The following is a 24,200-nucleotide window of genomic DNA, read 5'->3' as shown; positions in this document are numbered from 1 at the left end:
TCCCAGAGGGAAGAGAAGAATCGCAGAATTTGAAAGAACATCTGGGTAACAGAAAGTAACAGAAAAAAAATGGCTTCCCTGAACTTAACTAGCATAACGCCCCAACCAACAGGATTTTCATGGAACAACAACAGTTACAGGAACCCAACTATCTTTATTCCCAGGAAGAGACATTTTTCTGTTACATTGGCCACGAGTTCTCCTGAAACCAATTCACCAACTACAACAGAAAAGCCTGAAATCGAGCTGGAATTTATTGGGGTACTACTATGTTTGCAATCGCATGCAAAAAAATCAAACCCTTTTATTTATTTTATTTTACAGAAGTCTTAAGTTGTGGAATTTTAACTTTTGATGATGGTGAAATGTGGCAGCCGAATCCAGGAAGTGATGGGTCGTATCCAGTGGATAAAGCTAAAGCAATAAGTGGAGAAAAGTTGCTCAGAAACATCATGTTGGATAACAAGATTGAGCTCTATGCTGCTTATGTAAGTTGCTTTAAGAAATGGAACCTCTATTTGATTTTTTTTTCCATACGCTTTGGTTTTGATCCCTTTTTTAATGTTCCTAAGTTGAAATTTGAGATTAGGGGAAAGTGATGAACTGTGGAGGTGGTGGAAGCTGTGGAACTTGCATTGTAGAGGTATGAATTAATTAAGTACTAACGGTTAATCCTCTTATTCAATTAGTATAAGTTTTTTTTCTGACCTTCTTTCTGTTAATAATGATAGAAGCTTAATGTGGGTTGTTTCATTTTAATTAAAGCATCAAATTTTTATCACAATTGATTTGTGGTCTTTTTGATTCTCTTTGCAGATTGTTGACGGGAAAGATCTTTTGAATGAAAGAACCAATACAGAACTTCGGTATCTCAAGAAGGCATGCTTTCTTCTTTCAATATAGTATTTTCTTTCAAGACACTTACTCATATATATCAGTCTCAAAAATTGGTTAATGATCACTTTTAAGAAACCTTTCTCTGGATTATACCACAATGCCACAAGACACTTGCTAAAACAAGAAGAGTCTATAAATGTGTCCCTCTGCATGCATTACTTTGACATTATTTTTTCTTTTTCTTTTTTTTTTTTGGTTTTTTTTTGAGGGTGGGGGGGTGTTCTCCTTAATATAAGATGTAATTTGTCTATTGTTTGAAAACCACAATTCTAATGTGCAGAAACCAGAATCTTGGAGGCTTGCTTGTCAAACTATTGTGGGAAATAAGGAGAATTCCGGAAAGGTATGATGCATAAACTATTTTACTTGCTGTTGTCTTTCCCCTGCAAATGATTGGAGTGTGCTATATGTTGCTACCATACTGAAATCAGTCTATGGATAGATTCCTCATATTAAGTTAGAAGTTAGGGATTATGCATGTAGCTTTTGTTCCATACCCTTCTAAAATAGAAGAAGGAGAAAAAGAGATAGCATAACTCTTACTTTCATAATAAGTTGAAAAGAAATTATCCCAAGTCAGCGAGTGAGTTGGAACTTGATTCCCTCTTTGACAACACTGATGTTAACGTCTATGCATCATGGCTTAACCCTAGAACAAGTAAAAGTTAGGCATGTATGGCATGCATACTCTTTGTTTTGTAGGATGGCAAATGTATTAACAATAGGATGCTTAGTATGCAAACTTTAAAAAAGTTACAGGAATTAGTTTGTAAAATTACCAATTTCTCATTTGTTTAAAACAAAATAGTAGAAATGTTCTTGCTAAAGAATTATTCGCTGTCATATGGTTTGAGCAACTCAAGCAAAGTTTCTCAGTGATACGGTGTTAAATAAGATATCTAATGAGTCTCTATCTTTGCAATTGTTGGTTTTAGGTTGTGGTTCAAAGGCTGCCCCAATGGAAGAATGCATGAAGTGACTGTTCACATCAGGGATTCTTGGTAACCAATTTTAACATTCTACATTTGTCCCTCATATATCTTTTGTGTGAAATTTCCAAGATAGTAGTTCTAATTTGTGAACAATGATTGTACATTTATACACATAATGGAATTGGTCTCCTCCATGATCAGAATTGTAAAGCTGTTTGAGTTTTGCAATACCTGTCCTAGACTGTTTCATTAGTAGGTTTGAACTCAAACATGCCCAATGAAGCTGCTCCATTTTTTCTCATATCATTTTTAGGAATGAGCTGATTCGAGATATACAACTGCAATGTATTATTAATGGAAAGCCGCTATCTTCATGAATGTTAAAAAAATGTTAAGATACCTAAAATACCCAATTTTCACTTATGAGAGCAGCAATCTCTTGATCTTTGCTCTCGGAGGAAAATAAAGAAGAAAAATTGGAAAGTCGAAGAAAGCACTTAATAATGGTTATATAATACAAGAAGAAACCAAATGTTGTCATAACATGAAAGACACATTCTGATTCTGAAAAGATTTTCTCGCCTTCTGTTTAGAGCTTTCTGAATAGAATCGCTACTCCACCATGCCATATGTCACAAGTTCTTCCAGCCCATTCCTTAGTCTCTTTGCAGCAATATCACATTTTTCTTCTATCACTGCACCATATGTGATTCGAATGCACCCATTTACACCACATGCACTGCCTGGAAGCACCACCACTCCATATTTTCGTGCAAGCCAGCTAACAACTTCATAGTCATTCAGATATCTTTCTGGGAGTTTTACCCATAGGTAGATTGCTCCTTCTCCACCAATAACTGCATCTTCTCCTAGTGGAGAAAGAGCCTTCATGATAAGTTCCTTGTTTTTGGCAAGTGTTTTAACTTTGTTTTTGACCCACTCATGCCCGGCATCTAAGCAATAGAGAGCAACATGCTGTGAGATCATTGGAGCGCAGATTGCCACATTATCCTGAACTTTAAGTAACTGAATACGAAGATCCTCTGCCTCTAATGGATATGCTATCTGAATGCAACAAAGTACTGTTAGCCTACTTTCTCAACATTTAACCAGAATATCTTATCAGAATCAGATACACTTTCTATGCCATAACTTATTTCTCTAATAATGCTTGAAAGTAACCCAGTCTAGTATCACACAATAAAAATAGCTGCCATGGTGTCTGCTTTAAATCAGACAATATTTATAATTTGTGACTCCATGAAATAATGTAACTATGTAGCATATGTTTTCATTCTTTTTGCAATAAAAATCACTTCGCTTATTGTTATGAATAGATAGGCTACTGATGGTTGAAACTCTACTTACGTATCCAACTCGCCATCCCATCATTCCATATGCTTTTGAGAAAGAAAATAGATTGATAACATGGTTTCCCTCAACACAAGAGTGCTTTGAACTTCCATATATAAAGTACCTGAAAACATAAATGAGAAAACTAATCAGTCATTAAAATCAAATCACAGAATGACAGAGTGGAATTAGGAGTTCAGGCTATTCATATTGATTCCAGAATTATGGCAGGTTCAATCAGTTGGAAACTTGTCAGACTAGTTAACATATTCATCATATCAATTAGCTCAAAATCAAGTACTTTCTTCATATTATTTTGTCTTTAGAGAATCTACTGGGTGTATGATGAGGTGCTTGCTTGTTAACATTTTAGTAAAATGAGGCTTGGGATGTACACCATTTTAGTAACATTAAGTTAGGCACTTACTCGTATGCATTATCCACTACAAGCCAAGAGCCAGCCTTTTTACATATGTCCGAAATTCTCTAGTAGAAACAAGAAAAGCAATTAAGAAAGTTCATGGGAGTGGATAAATGAAAATTGAATACTTCTCATTGACACAGTGACTATGTGCGGATGTGTGCACATGTGTGTGAGAGAGAGAGGGAGAAAGAGACCTTGAGAAGAGGCTCTGGAATACAGTTTCCTGATGGATTTCCTGGATTTACAATAGAGACAAGCTTTGGAGTTGGTTTAGTTTCAGAAAGAATTCTCTCCAACCAATCTGCAAGAGATTGTTAACACATTTTTACTCAGTACTACTATACAAGAAATGTTTGCTGACAGAAGTCAGCCCCCTTTTATTTTTCTTCCTTTCTGTTTTATGATGAAAAGACATGCAAAGGGTAGGTGAACTCAAGTTTATGATATTCATATTGGAAAAAGCACTCTAAAAAACTAATAGCATTAAATGTGAGTAGTGCAGGCTTACAAACCTGCATCTGGCTGAAGTGTTTTGGGATTACTGGGACCAACTAGTATGTTAGTGATGCCAGTCATCCGGAATGACATGTGTGCATTGAAGAAGTATGGCGCAAATAGTACCACAGAGTCCGTAACGTCACATAGTGTAAGCACAAGATTTAAGAATCCCTAATCCTCAGAAATTTCAGGAAGCAGTTTAGAGTGAGAGCCAGAAGAGAACAACCAAACATTGAAATTAACATGCTAAGACATTCCTAAAGATAATACAATGCTGTTATGATTTCAAAAACAATAGCACTTCATGAATAATTTTTTCATTACAATTACATGATTAATATTGTTAAAGTTAGGTCAAAAGAGCTTATAGTATGCAAATTGAAGTGGCATATCAAGAGTTTTGTTTGGACTGTTCAGTACATGTTTTCCTTGTACTTTCATTCATATTTTATTTTCATGGTAAAATTTAGACTTCAGTTCTGACCTTCTGTAGTATTTTGTGCATTAATGTGGCTATAGTACAGGGTTTTTCTTCTTTTGCTTTCCCATGTTGATAGAAAAAGTAATTACCTGATTTGAACCTGCTGTAACCATGACCGAGGAGTTGCATAATTTGTTCTCCTGGCACAGCTGCTGGCACAAAATTTTTTAATAGAAGGGAAGTATAAATTTATCTACGCTGAAAGCAACATTAAACAACAATCTTATTAAGTACTTTGCACTATCAAGTCATTAAATATTATTATGTCATATTCAGGGACTATATATTGAGTGAATCTTCTTTTCCATCATATATAAATGATTAATATGAAAAATTACGAACATTAAAAATTTTTATGAGCATATCTAGAAATGTGTACCTTCTTTGTCAATGCATCCTTAAGCTCTGGAAGACCTTCATGAGTGCCATAATTGCTAGTTGAAGGCTCCCATGCTATTTGCTTAACTTTCTCAAGAGCCTGCTCAGGTGGCTGCCAGTATACTGCTCCCTATAGCATTGCACATTCCATTCATGAATGAATCATGATCCCAGAGAATGGCATAAAAATCCTTGTCCTTTTCACGGACATTAATCAGAGGGAAAATGGAACAAGAGGCAAAATATACCTTCCCTAGCGGAATAGGATCTGTAGCTCCTTTAGTTAACTCTGGCATCTGCAAACAACACTTTGTTAGTTGTGGTATATAATCTTTATGTACTGATCATAAAAAAAAAAAAAAAAAAAAGCAGATATAAAAGGCTTATATCCTTTTAAGTTCATCTTCTTTTCTTCAGTAGTTGTTGAACTCATCAGTTTAAACTCTACATGTCAAATACCTCCACCATGACTGGAACATCAGTGTCAAGAACACGAGTCGCAAGCTTTCCATAAGATCCCATATGAAAAATGTCTTTCCCTGTCACTAAGAGTATTTATTTCTAGCGAAAGTAAGTGAAATTTTAGAAACAAATGAAGATGGTCCTGAGATGAGTTGCATCTGTGGTGCATGTATATGCTACATACTGAATTCAGTTTCTGAGTACTATTGTTTTCTGCCGCTTGACATGTGATAGAGACTGGTATAACTGTCAAACAAAGGCCATAAAGGTCTAAACTCTCTGTTTTTATATTTGGTTTGCTAGAAGTAGTTATCTAATTATTGGAAAGAGAAGAGCATGCTATTGTCTTGTATAGGTGAATATTCAGCTTTCCCCTAGTCAAAAAAATGGGGTACAGTTCACATGCTCATGTCACTAGAAAAGTTGGCTATTTTTGCTCTCTCGGCGCCTTCTTCCTATTCAAATGTTCTTTTAATTTAAAAAATCTTTGCAGCCCAATTATTTACATGGTTTGCCTTCAAAACAGTAGAGCATTTGCTGCTCAGGCTCTTAGGTAGAATACAGTTTGTTGTTTCTAAACTCCTGCAAATTTAGAAACACCCATTCTGAAAGCAAGCAGTAGTAATAATAAACTAACTAGGGCTAACCAGAGCTGCATACCATTTTATATCTTGAATCTTGAGATCAGTTAAACCATATCAACCATGTAATCTACCTAAGTTTTGACAGGAAGCTTCCTCAAAGTAACACGAAAAGCAATAGATTTTACTTTACAATCCTCAATAAAGTAAGAGATAAAAACATTTAATGTGAACCAAACATATAACTTTTCGTTTTGGTGATAGTGGTGCAATGTCAAGTGTCAACTGTACGAGATTCAAAAATTCATGGGAATTGAACTACTTTATGATACAAAGAGGAGCCTAGAATCAGTGTAGGGATAAGGCTCAATGGACCCCCCCCATCCGCAATCCAAGCCTTTCCACTCTGTGGACTGCCACGTACAAAGGCAGCGCCAATGCTGATACAGGTAAAAGGGACTACACAACCCTTTATTTTCTTTTGCAGCTGAGTCACAAAAGGGACAGAACACTGAAGTGACCTGAGGCCTACTTGGTATGTATCTCTCAATTCAATGTTTTGATGCTTTGGGTGAAGCCAAACCCATGTTGTTCACTAACGAAAAAAAAAAGAAGAGGTTTTCCTAAAAGTAGTTGTCCTTCCAAATTATTGATATGTGAACTTGGAATCTTGAGATTTTGAAAAATGAATTGATTTGGACTTACAAAACATGTGGCCATGGAAAAAGGTATTGCTTTAAATAACCAAAAAAAAACTTCCCAGAGCTTGAAATCGGTGACAGTCCGAAGCACCCCATGTTTTGGCCTTTTATGTGGCTCCCGTTACAACAGTTTCTTTGTTAATTTTTGAATTGCTAGTCACATGAGTCATAAATGAGTTTCATAAGTAGAAATAATGAATTATGAGTCCATACATATTGACTCCAAAATACGTGACAATAGCTGGATTGAAAATTAAGATCCAATTGCAAAAGTTGTTGAGAGCCAATTTTGATCTAATTATGAGTCCCACCTGCCCTACAGGCACACAGTAATGGACCGAAAGCAAAAGCTTCAATGTAGAACAGGAGAACACAACTTTCATCAATTTGTTGCTACCCTTTTTGTTTACACAGTAGTGGCAATGATTTTCGAACAGAAATGGATGGCAGGAGGTTGGGTGGGGGAAGGCAATTGTAGGAGCGGGGACCATTGCCTCTACGTTTTCTCCTCCTGGTAAAATTAGCTGTAAAAAGTCTTACTTCAGATTTCCACTTTGCAGCATGCCAAATTCTGCCAAGGTTCATCATTGTTGCGACTGTAGTAGTTTTAAAGTTCAAATGATTAACTCTTTTGGAATTAAAATCCCATTGTTGTTATTATAGTCAACTGCTATTCATTCACCGAACATTTTGCACTTCGGGTTCAATGCATTAATAATATTAATAATACAAAAAAAAGGATAGTATCATATTTGACCCTTAAAATATATAAAATATTTAATATAATATTTGTACTATAAAATAAGCAACATGATACTTGAATTTTCATTTTGTTAATTAAATTAAAATACTTCATGGTCTAATTTGGTTAACAAAATTCAATTATGTCTAATATTCAATCAAAACATATCATCTATCTAAAGCGTTTCATACATTACTACCTCTTATTTGAAATTGATTCAAATTTAATTATGTTTCATCAAATTCGTTTAATCGTGTTTAGATGTCCAGAAAAAAAAGTCCGAGTATCACATTGTAGTATATATTTTTTAGAACAAATATTACATTAAATAATATTGTATACTCTAGGGTGAAATATGTAATTATCCCGTAAAACAACTTGGATTGGATTATGTAAGCAGCTGGGCGCTCCTCTAGGCCCCAGGCGCACCCCTTTCTGCCCACTTTGTCAAGATTGTGAAGTAAATGCAACTTTCTCTTCTCCCCTCAAATGAAAAGAATTAAAGAAAAGAAAAGTTACTGTGTTTTCAAAGGAATCCCTCAGGTAATAAGCAAGATCATGGGGATTTAATTGTCATTTGGACTCTGCACGTGTTTTCCCTCTTTCATGTATAGCACAACATTCAACAATGAACTCGCTCATTCTAATCACTAATTACGATTATGATATACAATAATTATCATAAAATTAATATTATATATATATGTTATTTACTTGGCAATAATCTTTGCTTGGATCGATAAAAAGGAATAAGCTTTCAAGTTTAAATCTTTGAAATATTTCCATATATTTAAACTAATAGCACAAAATTATCATAAAACTCAAGCTTTTCTAAATGTTATTGTCAAATCTAGACATGGTAATGCTTTAAAGTTAAAATTATATGCCTATATTAATGTTAGTTATGCCTGTTAATTGCACTTAAAACTTGTGAGTGTGTGGATACCATGTTAAAGTTTCAATGATAATTTTAAATTTTATCAAGTCGATACATTTTTACAAGTGTTTTAACTTTGTTACTTATTCTAAATTTGATTACATTGTAGGAGTTTAAATAATCAAATTAATAATTATTTTTATTGTTTGTAATTGAGCATTTATTCAATAGTTACGTCCAAAAATATCTCTTTTTTTTAAATTAAAAAAAAAATCTTTTCATTATTAAACAAGTTAATGATTGAGAAAAATCTTCCACTTTTTATGATAATATCAACAAAAGTTTAACAAAAATAAAATGAGCAATTTAAAAGTAGTGTTAACATTAATAAATGGGAATAATTTTATATTTGTTTTTGCAAATATATTTAATTTTATACTATATTGATTAAATAAAATTGGTAGTAATATTTTTATTGCCCAGCCGGCTGGTACATTCTGGATTTGTCTTGAGACAAACGAAACTTCCATGCACAAGTACAAGCGCCAATAACCTTTCCATGTTTAGCTTTTAGTATTTGTTTTGTATCTTTGTATTTACCTAAAAAAGAAATTACTTTGTAAGACATTTTTGAATTTGAAAAGCTTTACGTTCTACAAATTATTATCAAAGAATTTGCTTCCAAAATTCATTTAATCGCTTTCGTATATAAATTTTATCGAAAGTATACTCTGCTTAGTAGCTTTCGCAGTCTTTTCCTGCTGAAAAGATTTTGTTGGAAACATTAGTTGAACAGTAATTGTTTCCTTTTTCATTCAATAGAAAAAACAGTAATAAAAACATTTTCTATTTCATCAATCTTTGTAAATGGTAATGCCCTTTTCGAAATTGCGTGGCGGAATATGATTGGGAAGTACGAACCAGATTTCATTTTTTATTTTATACCACCCGACAGGAGCAAAACTCAAAAATATAAACAACACATGGTCAAAAGGAAAAGCGTCGAAAAAACCATTGGGTGTGGAAGGAGACAGAAAAGCGAGAAGTGGAAATAACAAAAAATATTTTTAAGAAGTTCAAACTGTAGCACCGTCCCGCTCACGCAATCACGCTCCTCCCTCCTGCCTTATATCACCACTCGACACTCTTTCAAGCCACAGTTCACTCACTCTCGCTCTCTCTCTCGCTTTTTCTCTTTCTCTGAGAGAATCGAAAAAGGAAAAAAGCCAACGAACGGAGAACAAATTTGTCTCTAGAGCTCTCCAGACCTCTCCATTCGCCGTCTCGGAGCTCCCCAAAGAACAGTAAGCTAGCCTCCATCTCTGTCCTGTTTTTTTTTTTTATTATTTTTAAAAAAATTTAATCGCAGCTCTAGGTATTTGCATTTGATTATTTTTGGTTAATGCTGGTTTTCGAATCGGTGGAGTTCGAGAGTTTCATTTTGCAGATCTGTGATAGAGCTTTTTTTTCCTTTTCTTTCCAATATTTTTGCACATTTTTTCGCTAATTTTTTTTCAAGCTATGTTTCGTTTTATTATATATATTGAAATTCAATCAAATTTTTAAGCGCATTACGTATTTTTTATGAATCTGAAGGTTCTTTTCAATTTTTTTTAGCAAATATGATAGACTCTTGGTCTTTCTGTTTCTGTTTTTTGTTTTTGCTTGCTTTAGCTCGGATATGAATAGAAGAATTTTTTGAACTTTAAGTCTAAAATACATTAAAACTGTTTAGGAATTAAGGTTTTTCTTTTTTGGTTTCTGTTTTTTTCATAAAGATATTGAAGGACTTGAACAACAGATAGAATCCTCTGTTTGGCCTTGGCTAACTCAGAGAATAGCTTAACCAGAAAACAGAAAAATCAACTCTCTGAATTTTTATCATATATTGAGACAATGTGAATTTTTAAACAGCACCGCCATTTCTAAATTTAAAATTTGGAGTGATTCATTCTTCTATCAGGGTATTTATATATTTATTACTGCTAGTGCTGAAGTTAGTGCATTGATGTGGAGAGAGGTTGTAGCTTATATCACAAATCAAAATTCCCATGCCAAAGTTCCCTACGAGACATTCAACTGTTAGAATTTAGACTTTGATTTGGACTTTGCAGATCTAAGATTCAAATTTTTGAAGATGGTGAGCTATGTCTGAAGACTCAATAGGTCATCATATATATCAAAATATAGATTCTAGTGTCAATTACAAGGGATAATTTATGCATGAGGCTAAAGTTTCTTGGGTCAATAAATTTTTCATAATGTAGTAGAAATTAGAAATATCAGATAATATTTATACAGTTGGAGGATTGATTGAAGTCATAGGGTTTTTTTTTTAAGTTATAGTTTAATGTGTTCTTTCTTCTGACTACTTGACAATGATTTGGTGTTAGAAATGCAGGTTCAATGAAAATGTTTTCAATTTAATTATCATGCATTGTTCTTACAAAAGGCAAGCAAGTATGAATAAAGAAAATGAACCAAATGAAAAAGTTGAAGAGCCTATAGGACGAATTACACGAGCACGGTCTAAAGCCCTGGGGGCAGCAGGAGGAATATGCTCCTCCTCAAAACCATCCTTCAAACAGGACCAAAAACGCGTTCTTCGAGGGAACTCAAAAAGAGCAGCATCAGATGAGAACAAAGCTTCTGTGACTGCCACTGTCGGCCTTCAGCCTAAAAGAAGGGCAGTGCTTAAAGATGTGACTATTGTCTGCGCAGAAAGTTTGTACATGGACCGCATAAATGCAAAAAAAATTCAGGTGAGAACATCAATTTCTTTTTTTTTTTTTTTTGTCATGAAGTTCAGTCTGAAAATTTCCAGTTTACCAAATATAATATACTAATAACATCCGTTCAGGAACTTCATGCTTGTTTAATTTACTATGACCCAAATAAACAACTTAGAAGATGAAGTTCTTCCTGATAGAGGTCATAAATGCAGGGATGACATTTGCTTCTGTTATTCTGCTAGCACCAAAATATCCTTTCTTACTAAATAATCTAAACTAAGAGTTTTGGTTCATATTGCTGGTTGACAGACCACCAAGCAGACTATTAGAGACCCTAGGGAGAATAAGAAAGATATGGTTGAAGATATCTCCGTGGAAATCCCATTAGTCGAAGAGGATGTTAAAACAAAGTTAGCCGAAGACTTATCAAAAATAAGGATGGTGGAAACACAAGAAAACACTTTACCCAAAATACTGGAAGAAAGGGAACAAGCGGAACCTATGTGTCCTGGTGCAAGAGAATGTCCTGTAGCAGATCCAATGCCTCCAATACAGCCTTCAAGAATACCTGTTGGACTTCAAAGCCATCAAGAAAAAGGTTTGTGCTATGTTTAAAATCATACAAGTAATGACATGCCTCTGTTTAAAATCCTTTAGTCAGCTGTCTAAGAAATGGCATTCCTCTTTCAGAAGGTTAAGTTGCGAACGCTACTGCAAGGTTAACAGGCAATGAGATACTGCACAATATTACTATTCTGGTTTTTGACAAAAATTTTTGTTACTTTTAAGTCCATATCTGTTTAGGGAACCTTATTATGAAAATTGGGCATTTTGTGGGTTTCATTTTTAAGATAGATAATCACTAAATTAACTGATTAATAATATTCTAGTATTGACTGAAGTAGATAATGTCATTGATGTTTTGGCTGTGTAGAATATGACAAAGTTTCAGGAAGAAGATTGGCACTTAGCTTTTAAATATACTGCTTGTAAATTAATGTTGGGTTTGATTGAATAATGCAGAAGAAAATGAGGTTTGCAAGAAACTAGGAGCCTCAGAAGGTGTTGTGGATATTGATTCAAACCTAAAAGATCCTCAACTGTGTGGCTTATATGCTCCAGACATATACAATAATATACGTGTTACTGAGGTTGGTGGTGCAATTTTCATTCACTTAATGCCAATAGCATTGTCATAGTTTTTCATAAGAGCACTCTAGTTTCATACTGATCACTATTCAATATTATTTTCAGTAAATTTTAATTTGATGATGCTGCTACTTTTTTTGTTTTTCCATCTTTAAAAAGTAGAATATGAAAGACATGTTAAGTATACTATTATCAGATTTAATATTCTCTTGTTAGAAATATCAGGGTTCTTTTGGTTTTACTGAAATACTTGTTCATTCCTTTTTGATTTTTGAGAACACTGTTATATCTGTTTTTACAAAGAAGAATGTCTCTTAGCTTGTAAGTTTTGCTCTATCAACAACATAATTGATGCTTATTTCATGAGATTGTCCTCTCCGCAGCTTAACCAAAGACCTTCAACTAATTATATGGAACAATTGCAGCGGGATATTACTCCAAGCATGCGAGGAATCTTGATTGACTGGCTAGTGGAGGTAAGTCAATGCAGTTAAGTTATATAAACCCAAATAGTTACTTGCGTCTCCACCTTGAATGCAGGACAAGACATTGCAAAGGCTGTTTGTTTGTCCCTAGTAGAAGATATTATTATGCAATCTCATTTTCTTGCCTATAAGCAGGGACAAAGTCTACTGTTTATTATTCTCTCTCTCTCCCTCTCTCTCCTCCCCCCCCCCCCCCCCCCAAAAAAAAAATCATATATTTATCGAGTTCTAAATAGAAGGATATTCTGTTTGTACTTGTATTGTATAAAGAGGGTAGCCTTTTTCACTCACTGTTGTTAGTATGAGCTAAAATTTAGGCTGTTTGATGTGCTTGCTATTTATAGTTTTTCATCCTGTTACAGGTTTCTGAAGAATATAAGTTAGTCCCAGACACACTTTACCTCACAGTGAGCCTAATTGATCGTTTTCTCTCTCACAACTTTATCGAAAAACAAAGACTCCAGCTACTTGGTGTTGCTTGCATGCTAATTGCCTCGTAAGTTATTTTGTTTGTTTCTGCACTTATTCTTATCAGTAGATAATCACAAACAATAGTAAATGTTGGTCATGATGATGTCAACAACAATAAGGGATCCCTCTTTCTCTCTTTCATGAGCACTCAATTATAGCTCGCATATGCATGCCTGATGCATGCTGATAAATATGGAAAAAGTACCTATATTTGTTGTAGTTCATGTATGCACCAAACTTTTGATTGAATTTGGTGATATTTCTAACATTGGTTATTATTATCTTACTCTTTCACTAAGGATTCTGACTGCTTTCTTATTATGGTTTGAAGAAAGTATGAAGAGATCTGTGCACCTCGAGTGGAAGAATTTTGCTTCATCACTGATAATACCTACACAAGAGGAGAGGTATGATAGTTTAGCTATATACATTGCAGTCAATGACTCTGCTAAAGTTATGACTTTAGCAGAGTCATTGACTTGTGTGTTTGCCATCATTCTAACCTTCTCAATCCATATGCTTTCTAGACTTCTAGGCTTCCCTTGACTCCCATTAAATCAAACCTCTTGACACCCTTTTCAGCCCTTTAGTTTTTTAGTGCACAATCAAAATAATTAGTACTTTCATTATTGGGTGCTGCTTGGATCTTCTTAAATAGATATCATGAAAATCTTTATAGTTCTGTAACTTTTGGTCATTTGCATTGAAGTTCAAACTATAAGGGTTGCATGATGGATGAAATTTGCCAAATTGACACTGTATTTCAGCTGAAAGAAATAGTAGAATAACTTGTGACTTACTAAGGAAACAGCATAAGTAAAGCCAAACTAAAAGAGTAACTTTTGCATAGCTGACCTCATGTGAGATAACAATTATCCTGACAATAAAATCTTACTACAAAATTAAGCAAATTGCTTAGGATTTTTGTTTATTAAGCAACCACATGTAGCTTCTCATTCACAAAGAAAATCCTTGTTTCCAATGCAGAATCAGAGGCAATTTGAATACCTCATTGTACATTATGTTCCTGAGTTACAGGGATAGAAAATTTTAGTTTGCTAAAGTTTTTTCATAACAAGGTGAAACTTAATAATGAATACTCCCAGAGGAACTGGCCTTAATGAAAAGCTAACTACTTGTGAGGTCTATTCCTCATGTAAGTTTCACTCTATACGGCCTCCTTGCTAATTCTGCCTAACTCTCAACACATTTGTTAGTCACAATAACACTTTGATTGATTCATGATGTTAAAAATCAAAGCCAACTCTGGTCGATAGTTTGGATTGAGTTTTTCCAAAGTACTTGATAAGGAATTTGCCAACATTATGAAATCCCCTATGAGACAATAATGTTCGTTAACATGTGCCGTTATACAAGGTTCCTGATTCTAGTTGCATGACAGGTGTTGAAAATGGAGAGCAAAGTTCTGAATTTCTTGTGCTTTCAGTTATCTGTTCCAACCACAAAATCATTCCTCAGGTAATTGACACCATCTTCTAAACTATGCTTTAAAAGCCATCAAATAGTCAAGTAACTAATCATTTGACACCTAATTTTTGTTTCTCAGGAGATTCATTCAAGCAGCACAAGCAACTTATAAGGTACTTCATCTCAGAATCACTGTCTACATTTTTCTATAAAATCAATTCAATATTAAAAAAAAAAAAAAAAAAACTGATTTGCACTTCAATTACCTTGATGTACAGGTTCCTTGTATGGAACTGGAGTTCTTGGCAAATTATTTAGCAGAGCTGACTCTTGTTGAGTACAATTTCTTAAAGTTGTTACCTTCGCTTATTGCTGCATCTGCTGTATTCCTTGCCAGATGGACACTAAATCAATCAGACCATCCATGGGTCTGTAATCCTTGCACCTCCCCCTTCAATTTCGCATTTTCTTTTCTGTTCTTTTTTTTTTTATAATTAGAAACTATCTCTGAAGGATGCATTTCCCATATGATTTGAGCAGAATCCAACCCTGGAGCATTATACTAGTTTTAAGGCATCAGAGCTAAAAACTACAGTACTTGCACTGGAAGACTTGCAGCTCAACACTAATGGTTGCTCCCTGAATGCTATACGTGAGAAGTACAGACAACAGAAGGTAAATTATAGATTGATATAACAGTCGCTTCTTAGCATTTTAAGACCAATTTAACTAAACAACATATTCCCATGACACCAACAAAATAGACTTAAGACACGAGGGCCTATCTGACAGACAGCTACATGCCTTTGTGTCTTTGAGTATATGACTCAATGATATCTCTTGCTTAAAAAGTTAAAGATTGAATCTCTCTTTTTGGGAGTTAAAAAAAAAGAAGAAGGCTTGGTAATGGATTCATGTTTGAAAGACAGGAGCTTCTGATAAAACTGATTTTTCCTTTTGCTTTCTGTTGCCATCATAGTTCAAATGCGTAGCAACGAGGACAGCCCCAGAAAGTGTTGTATCACTTTTCTCAAGATGAAGGGAAAGCTGATTTGTCTTCTACACCATGACAGTCCATGTCCATTCCCCTGCTCGGAGAATGAATCTGATTCCCAAATCTTAAAAAGGTTTTTACATTTTTAGTTATTTCTAATCTTTTTCTCTTCTTTTTCCTTTTAAATTGTCCCATTCAATCTTCTTCTATCATTGTTGTAACATGTTGTCAGGTTCTGGTGCTCCCAGACCAACTTCACTGTAACCTTGTAATCACATTTTAGACCGTCGATGGTACATCATGCCTCAGAGGCAGAAAATAATCTTTTAGAACTTCCTTTTTCCGATGGGAATTGGGAAGTCCTAACCACCACAACTAGAATTTTTTTTTATTGGCTAGGTTGCAAATTTGTACTTAATTTCAACGTGACTCTTTGTATGTAAGACTCCAAAAAAAAATAAAAAATAAAAAAAAAACAAGAAAAAAAGAGAAAAAAGAATGGTTTCTTTTCCCATCTCCAATGCTTTTTGACTTGTTTCTTCTAAATGGTAATCCGTTGTTTTGGGGTCAAATCTTGAATTGTAATCCACGTTTCCTTCTTTGATCGAAAAGCAGAAAATGGATTCCACGTTTCAACTAACCCTCACCTTCCTAGATGTTAACTAATTACAATACGCATACAGACTCACCGCTAATTAAAACCTAAATGATGAGTTAGAAAGGTCCATCTCGTGATGCGTGTGGGTTACGGTTCATACTAAAATTGTTGTTTAAAGATAAAAAGACAGGGGAATGGCTCTGAGGGTACTGGGGAGTAAAGAGTGGATGATAGCCCATCTAATACTATTGTATGTCAGGATTAGAAAAGGAATCTAAGAATCGATGGGCATGGGCTGGACCTCAGCTGTGTTTTCAACGTCAAGTGTTATCATCCTCAACCAAAAACATAAAACCAAGAGAAACAAGACAAAATGATTTTTCAGGAACCGTCAGTGTCTGAAACTATAGCCACAAGGCCCCGTCTTGTTGGCTTTGCGACCCGACAACAGCCACTTGATTGATGTCTATGACGGTGAAGCAAAGGGAGGAATGAATCAAATGAGTTATAATCATTCAAGCAGGTGAGGGTTTGGTTTTATTTCCTTGAAACAGCAACATTTGATTTAGCCTCTCAACTTTATGGATACTATATTAAGCTGATGCCAATGCTACGCATGAGCCAAACTTTGAAGAAAAATACTGTTACAAGAAGGTGGTGGAGTTGTGCGTGAGAGAGAGAGAGAGAGAGTAAACAAAATTAGCTGATACAGAAACTTGTATAATCCACTGCATGGCCCTTCCCATAACCTTTCCCAGGAAGCAATTAACATCCCACACAGTAGCATTTGGAGAATACAGAAAACAAGTTACAAGAAACGGCTGCCAATGGAACATCCAAAAAAATCCCACCACCCCCTAACAGCAGCCATTTGCATACATTTTCCCATCATTATAAAAGGTGGGAAAGAGGAAAAATCCAAAACCTCGGGACTACAACAACTCAGGAAAGCCACTTAACAGGCGATTGACGTTGCCAAAGGAGTTACCAGAACAGCAGTATTTCCAGTTATTGGCTGGAGACTGGCTGCATTTTCTAGCCGCTCCCATGCTTCCTTTCGTTTCTCGGCTAATATGCTTAGCTTTGCCTCTTCCTCCTTAAAGTGAGTATGGCAGGACATAAACAGTACATCATCCATCTCCATGAAAATCTTTCTGACATTAAGAGTTAAGTTAAGCACTGCTTGGTTCCAATGGTTCTGGGCATTCTTTTCTAAGAATGGAAGTATGACGGGCAAAATCACATGCCGATTATGCGCAATTAAGTTTACAATTTGATCATTATTCCAAAAGAAAAGTGCCCTTTCAGCCACCTGAAACAAGCAGATTAATCAAAATAAAACTTATAATCATCTTTCCAAATCTCAGTTTAATTAGATCAATTAAGTGAAATCACTGATATCTCATGATGAATACAATAACCATACAAGGAATGGAGGCCAAGAAAAGCATCTTTTAGAATAAGAAAAAGAAAACAAAGAGAGAACAAAAAAAAGGCATCACCCAACTAAAACAACAGTTAAACACTGGACCTGGGAAGAAGCTTGTGGCATTTAGTCCACTACAAAAATCCTCCAAGGTGAGGGCAGCCTTTCTTTGCAGTAAATTTACATCCTTATTGTAAAATGAGGAAATTTACTCTAGCCAAGAGTTAAGAGATATCAACTAGCTCCATGACTTCAACTAAACAAAGACATGTTGGCACTTCACTTCTTTCACTTCGTTTAAGTCAATAATACAAGCAGCAAGTCAACAACAAAGGGCTGAAAACGAGTAAAAAGGTATCACCACCTCAAAAGTGTAGAGCAAAAATCAAAGTTATGTTTTAAACAAAGAAATTTGCAGTTCATGACTGAAACTGAATACCGTTTAAAACCATCTCAGTTCAGACAAGGTTCCCATGAAGTGACAGAATCTTAAACACAAAATGGTTGCAAAGGAAACATTGACAATTTGCTTCATGTCCACAAAAGAGATAAGCCCTGCGTATTGTCATTAAAGCCAACCAGAAGGCTACCAACCCCCATTAACACAGTTGATATAGAACTTCTAGTCAATAATTGTTTGGTTGGTTGCATTAGATAGACAACTCTATTGTTGCAAAATAAAGACAACTAGCTTACAGCTTGTGAGATACAATGTTTACTAACTTTCAAGTCGAATATTTATAACCTAAGACTCTGGCATTAATAGCTGAAGATTTAACAGCAAAACCATAACATTTGCAACCTTCGTTAAGACATCAGGAAGTCCCCCACAAACCGAGGCCAGAGGCTGTCAACCCCCAGTTTAGACATTATATAAGTCAACAAATCAGGGCCTACCCCCAAGTTGTCCAAAGTTATGCTAACTTCTGGTGTGTGGGCTTAGCTTATTCTAATTTCCATTCCTAGAAAGCAACATTTTCTCCCTGGGCACAATCCATGGCATTATATCAGGTATGGTAAAGGATGGAAAAAAGGCAACATAAGAAGTTGAAATGCACCCAAGCAAGCATTAAAAGCAAATAAATTTAACATGAATAAAAAATCACAGGAAACATTTCATACAATTGAAGATAGTCTACTCATTATGTTTCTTAGCAAGTTAAATGATACATCTTTTAAATGCGATATGGTAGAAAGTTTGAAAATGGAAAAGAGTGAAATAGAAGGTGCAGAGCATGACTCAAAATTTGTGAAAAAAGAGAATCCAAGTCAATGCACCACCTTGGAGAAAAGGAAGATAAGAACATACTAAGTATAACATGACTAATTGAAGAAAAGCACACAGGCTATCTTCAGTAAATATGATGTAACAAGAATATACCAAGCTATATGGAAAAAAAAGTACCTGGAAGTGGAAACTGTTGATGCAACAGCCAATCCGCCAGAACAATGGGACCATAACCCTTTGGAATTCCACCATATTAATTGCTTCCAAAATCTCTTCCAACTCACCAAGAAACATCACCTCCTTCTGGCTGTTTGTTATGGGCCAGTACTTCAGCAACCCCCTTATCACAGTACTGGACAACTTTGGCTCCTTCTCAATGAACTGCGTAACACAATAGGACAGTTGTTGAAAGTAAACTCCCAAAGTTTTCGGCTTGTGCAGAGGAATCAGAACCCTCCACAAGAAGATCTTATGCTCCTCCTTCAAAGGCAAAGCAAACCCACTGATTATACTCCCAAAAATCTCCAACAACTCCGCGATCCCATTATGTCTCTCCGTCTCAAATACAAACCGATAGAATATATTGCTTATAGCCTTCCGAATAAACGGCCTATGAACCATAAACTTCCCATAAACCCTGTGCAATATAGTCTTCAAACACTCCCTTTCCCTTGGATCCTCCGAATCAAACAAGTCAAGCAATCTCAAGATAAAGGAATGATCTATATACTTTTTTGCTAGTTTTGCATCAAGACACGAAGAAGTGATAAACTTAAGCAGCAAATCATACACAATTTGCAAATGTGGCCAAGCTGGATCAAACATTGGCTCATCATCATCATTTTCAGCACCATTACTTACACTAGACCGATAATTAGGCGGGAAAACTCTGAACAAGTTCACAGCACACATCCTACACATCGCTAAAATCGCGGGTTCGCTAAATCTAACAGACCCAGATGCCACGAAATCCAACAACTCAAGCAAGGTTTGTCTTTTAACATCTTTTTCAATTGAACTTTTAGCTGGGTCAGTGAAATCGAAAGTTACACAACAAAGGCTAACTTTACTCACGAAAAGATTCATTTTTTCCGAATTCGGCACGTCTTTGAATGGCAACAACGGCTCGATTCCTGCCACGACACTCGCCGGGAAAACGGCTGAGGATGTCCGTTTTGCAGCGCAGGGCCGGACAGAGCCCGAGTTCAAACTGTTGGATCGGTGAGTTTGTGGAGTTGACCCAGCTGTCGTGCATGAGTTTGACCGAGCTAGCTCGGGCGAGTCCGATTTCCCGGATTTTCGTGGGAGCTTACTGAGGAATTGCCTTAGCATTGTAGATTTTTTGAGGGATAAAATTTAATAAACAAAAGGAAACCTTGAACTGAGGACCAAGGGGTCTTAAATTGAAAACAGCCACATTGTCCGGAGAATGATTTGATAAATTAATAAAACGGTTCAGGAAACAAAGAAGGAAAACCTAACCCTATATTTTGTTGATAGATCTGGGACAGACTGGAACGCGTTTAGATCGAAGCCCAAAGCAGAGAAAGAGGTTCTTCAAGAGTGGTGAAAAGGGGAAACCATTTTCAATAACAAACATTTTGCTTCCAAAATTAATAGAAACAATGTTCACAAATATCAATCCAAAACCACAAAACCGCAAAAAAGAAAAAAAAGGAAAAAAAAAAGAGGGAGAGAAATAATGTTAGATGATGAATCAGAATCTCATTATTCCTAGAGAAAAGAGGGAATTGATTGCAAAGTTATGTACGAATCTTTGATACTGAAAGAGAAAGATCCACCCTAGAGATTTCTAGAGAAAAAAGTGAGAGAGTGAAAAATGTGTGTTTGGAGAGAGAGAAAGAGAAAGAGAAAGAGAAAAGAAAATAAGGCTAAAGAGAAAGCTTGTCATTGTTGTCGTCGTCGTCGTCGTCGTCCTTGATTATTTTTTATGGTGGAAATCTAGCTAACTATCAAGGTCGAGTTTTTTTTTTTTTTTTTTTGGAATCTCTGTTGTTGTTGAAGAAAAAGAAAAAGAAGGAAAGAGAATTTATTTTTCTCGGTTGATGAGAAAATTGTGGGATTTTCTCGGAAAATGCAGGCATGCGCCTTTTTTCAAAAAATAAAAAAATAAAAATACATAAAAGAAAGTACAATTATTTTCTTACTTTTGTTTTTGTTTGCTTATGTATGCTCTGGTTTGGTGCACGTTGATAAGATGGTGACACGTGGTGTCAACCGTTGGATCATGATTGGTTGGCTTTGATGACGTTAGTAATTACTCTCTGACGGTAGCGGAACTTACGAAGGAAAGGATTGAAGTGTTAAATTGTGATATTGCGTTTAAACTCGACAGCTGCAGTGCCTCCTAACATTCCAATTCCCACATTATCAATTCTTGACTGGTGAAGGACAATCAGACTGTAATGAAACTGAGCTATGCCTCTTAATGTCGAAAATAAAAAAATCAATTATTAAATTTTAAAATTATTTTTCTTTTATTTTTTCAGCTTAAATTTTGATATCATAAATGCTTTAACTTTCTAAGAGCTATGTCAGTGAATGTCATCATTTCTTATATTATTTAGCTCGATTTATTTTAACTCATTTAATTTTTATAATAATTACAAAGTGTGCATTTTCAATAAAAAAATTATAAAAACGATGTTATATAAAAAAATAAAAAATTAATTTTTCACTAATTCACTTTTCAGAGATTGTCAAAATTATTATACATATTTAATTATAGATAAATTTGAAGAAATATAAAAGTATATTGAGCACAACTTACTATACTTAATATAAAATTTTAATATTAATTTTTTTTGTTTTTAGTCTATTTATATTAATAAATTTAAAAATTTATATTTAAATTATTAATAAAATTTTATATTATAATTAAATTTAATTTAAAAATTAATTAATTTTTTGACTTTGAATCAAATTATTCATCTAGTCTATAATTTTGTATGATTACTCAGCTTTTTATATAAAATTCTAAATCCGTGGCTGAATTCAACTCCTCATCATCTTATACCGCGCACCCAAGCCAATCGCTCCCTTCTGCCACTCGAGGATGTCATCATTATCAAAAAACAACAGCAGCTCTACCATTTCCTCTTCACTCCTTGGGAACAAACTTGTGTTCTTGGAATATATTTTCCTCTAATAACATCTCCCCAGATAAGAGTGTTGATAGTAACAACTCTCCATCCATGCTTAGCCACCAAAGCTTTATTAAAAGCATCCACTTTTCTAAATCCTATAGCCCATCCTCCATTTTTAGCTTGCTTCAAACATTCCAATTTGACCACTGAAACCTCCCTTTCGCATCTAAACTTCCCCATCGCAAATCCCTGGTTTCCTTTTCAAAGCTTTCTAAAGTATATTTTGATAATAGAAAATAGCCTATTGCATAGGTTGGGATTGCTTGTGTTGTTGATATCATTAACATCTCTTTTCGTGTTGGGTAAAGAAATCCATCCATCCATCCTTCTACATGATCCTTTCTCCTTTCTTCAACTCCCACTGAAAATCTTTTCTTCAAAATTTCTAGCTCTTTTACTTTACAATTTCATCACTTGCCCGGTAACAATCAATAGCAATCCAAAAATTGAGACATCTTTCAAAATTAATTGGTAAAGCTTCAGGATCATCTTTAAAAAAAGTAAATGAAGAACGAAAGGTCCACTTCTTCTATAGTTACTCCATACAAATTCCCTTCTTGTTGAGTATAAAAGTAAAGCAATTGAAAAAGCTTGGTCACAAATAATAAATAAGTACGCTGACAGAGGATCACCTTATCGAAGACCACGTGAAAGGTAAGATTTATTGGACGGTGATCTATTGATAAGAATTGCAAATGACATTAAATATAGACAATTATGCTCACTCTTAGTTATGACAAATAAATATTTAAAAAAATTGATATAATATCTAAAAAATTCTTAAATTATATAAAAAAATTTAAATAAATTTTTATTCTTATGTTACTTTCAATCAAATATTTTTGTTTTTATTTTAGATCAAATAAGTTCTTATAATTAATAGTTAATTAATTTTTATTAATTAAAATATCATTTATCATTTTTATATCATGTGGTGTTAACATGATATATTGATATGGTATAATGAATGATAACGTGACATGTAGATATTATATGATAACATGACATTTTTGTTTTCCACATTTACACCACCTTAGCACCATATGATATATAAATAACAAGTATCATTTTGACTAATGGTAATTAATTAACAATTAGCTATATCTCAAATAAAAAAATGAAGACTTATTTAAAATTTTGTAAATAATCTACAAAATTTTAAAAATATTAAATTTTAAAAAATTAATTTTATATATTATTTCTATATTCTTTTAGTACAACATTATACTTTTTATATAATTTTTCCATTTTAATAGTAATCAAACTATTTAATTGTAGAAAAATTATCATGTTACTAATGACGTCAAATTGTCTTTTGTTTTAAGATTTAAAAAAGTTCTTAAATTATTTAGGTAAATTTAAATAAATCATTATATTTTTATTGTATTCAATTAAACTCTTACACTTTTATTTTGAATCACATAAATCATAATACTTTTATTTTGAGTCAAATAAGCTCTTATGATTAGTGATTGATTTAGTCAAAATATCATCTGTCATTTTGTACTGCGTGACATTGACATTAATATATCATTAATGATGATATCGCATGCTAACATATTATAATTGATGATATCATAACATGTTAATTTGACATAATAATATATCAATCACATTTTACATTAATATTATATTAGTGTCATATGGATATAAAATGATAAGTGATATTTTGATTAATAATAATTAGTCAATTATTAATTATAAAGACTTATTTGATAAAAAATAAAAATATAAAAACTTAATTGAATATAATAAAACTAGACTAATTTAAATTTTTTTCAATAATTTAAAAGTTTATTTGAGGAGTATAACTATTGTTATTCTATTTACTCACATTATTTCTTATGAATATTTTATTTTGGGAAAGTATGAGAGATATAAGGGCAAATGAAAATTCAAAATTTAGATTTTAATCCTCCTAGAGAGGATAAAAGTTGTTAATTCAAACTTAAATTCAAATAATCTTTTAATTATTTATTTTATATGTGAAAAGCTTACTCAATTTAAAAGAAACAAAATTAGTAATTGTTTTTCTTTTAAATACCAGCGCTGAATTGTTGAGAAATTATTATAAGATAAATAATAATAATAATAGACAAAAACCCATAAAAGAAGTAGCACAAAATCAAAAGCAAGATAAAGAACAAGTAGAGTAGCGAACAAGTAAAAGGAGGAATGGGCGAATGGGAGGAAGGA

The 24,200-nt window shown here is 34.0% G+C and overlaps 4 protein-coding genes and 1 long non-coding RNA gene across 8 annotated transcripts; 2 read left to right on the top strand and 3 right to left on the bottom strand.

Annotated features, from left to right (window-relative positions):
- On the top strand, positions 1-2,039 carry LOC18588941 (2Fe-2S ferredoxin-like superfamily protein). Its single transcript, XM_007013690.2, has 6 exons — positions 1-261; positions 375-488; positions 590-643; positions 817-879; positions 1,178-1,240; positions 1,833-2,039. Exons 1-6 carry the CDS (start codon positions 70-72, stop codon positions 1,869-1,871), a joined length of 525 nt encoding a protein of 174 aa, XP_007013752.1. The 5' UTR covers positions 1-69; the 3' UTR covers positions 1,872-2,039.
- Positions 2,040-2,160: 121 nt separating this feature from the next.
- On the bottom strand, positions 2,161-5,679 carry LOC18588940 (aromatic aminotransferase ISS1-like). 2 transcript variants are annotated; one of them, XM_018128265.2, is made up of 9 exons: positions 5,423-5,679; positions 5,212-5,259; positions 4,965-5,093; positions 4,675-4,737; positions 4,119-4,275; positions 3,801-3,907; positions 3,610-3,668; positions 3,198-3,306; positions 2,161-2,894 (listed from the first exon to the last, which is right to left on the bottom strand). In XM_018128265.2, exons 1-9 carry the CDS (start codon positions 5,483-5,485, stop codon positions 2,442-2,444), a joined length of 1,188 nt encoding a protein of 395 aa, XP_017983754.1. In that variant the 5' UTR covers positions 5,486-5,679; the 3' UTR covers positions 2,161-2,441. The 2 variants fall into 2 exon arrangements, with proteins under 2 accessions (XP_017983754.1, XP_007013750.1); XM_007013688.3 differs by having other exon boundaries at positions 4,675-4,734; positions 5,423-5,676.
- Positions 5,680-9,417: 3,738 nt separating this feature from the next.
- LOC18588938 (cyclin-A2-2-like) lies at positions 9,418-15,960 on the top strand. Of its 3 annotated transcripts, none has more exons than XM_088809529.1 (12): positions 9,418-9,630; positions 10,728-11,088; positions 11,368-11,656; positions 12,082-12,209; positions 12,633-12,683; positions 13,055-13,188; positions 13,495-13,570; positions 14,566-14,642; positions 14,731-14,764; positions 14,870-15,019; positions 15,132-15,266; positions 15,571-15,960. In XM_088809529.1, exons 2-12 carry the CDS (start codon positions 10,759-10,761, stop codon positions 15,628-15,630), a joined length of 1,464 nt encoding a protein of 487 aa, XP_088665655.1. In that variant the 5' UTR covers positions 9,418-9,630; positions 10,728-10,758; the 3' UTR covers positions 15,631-15,960. The 3 variants fall into 3 exon arrangements, with proteins under 3 accessions (XP_088665655.1, XP_007013748.3, XP_088665654.1); XM_007013686.3 differs by having other exon boundaries at positions 12,591-12,683; XM_088809528.1 differs by having other exon boundaries at positions 10,720-11,088; positions 12,591-12,683.
- LOC148760680 (uncharacterized) lies at positions 11,138-14,985 on the bottom strand. Its single transcript, XR_016028260.1, has 2 exons — positions 14,858-14,985; positions 11,138-11,626 (listed from the first exon to the last, which is right to left on the bottom strand). It is a non-coding gene; the product is annotated as an uncharacterized LOC148760680 (long non-coding RNA).
- Positions 15,961-16,782: 822 nt separating the features above from the next.
- LOC18588937 (Protein phosphatase 2A regulatory B subunit family protein) lies at positions 16,783-20,961 on the bottom strand. The gene is made up of 2 exons (XM_018127679.2): positions 19,015-20,961; positions 16,783-17,495 (listed from the first exon to the last, which is right to left on the bottom strand). Exons 1-2 carry the CDS (start codon positions 20,167-20,169, stop codon positions 17,139-17,141), a joined length of 1,512 nt encoding a protein of 503 aa, XP_017983168.1. The 5' UTR covers positions 20,170-20,961; the 3' UTR covers positions 16,783-17,138.
- Between the last annotated feature and the right edge of the window lie 3,239 nt (positions 20,962-24,200).

Source organism: Theobroma cacao, chromosome 9, assembly GCF_053813885.1.
Source record: "Theobroma cacao isolate CCN51 chromosome 9, ASM5381388v1, whole genome shotgun sequence".
Lineage (NCBI taxonomy): Eukaryota > Viridiplantae > Streptophyta > Magnoliopsida > Malvales > Malvaceae > Theobroma > Theobroma cacao.
Note: the sequence above shows the minus strand (reverse complement) of the source record. Positions and strands in the feature narration are given on the sequence as shown.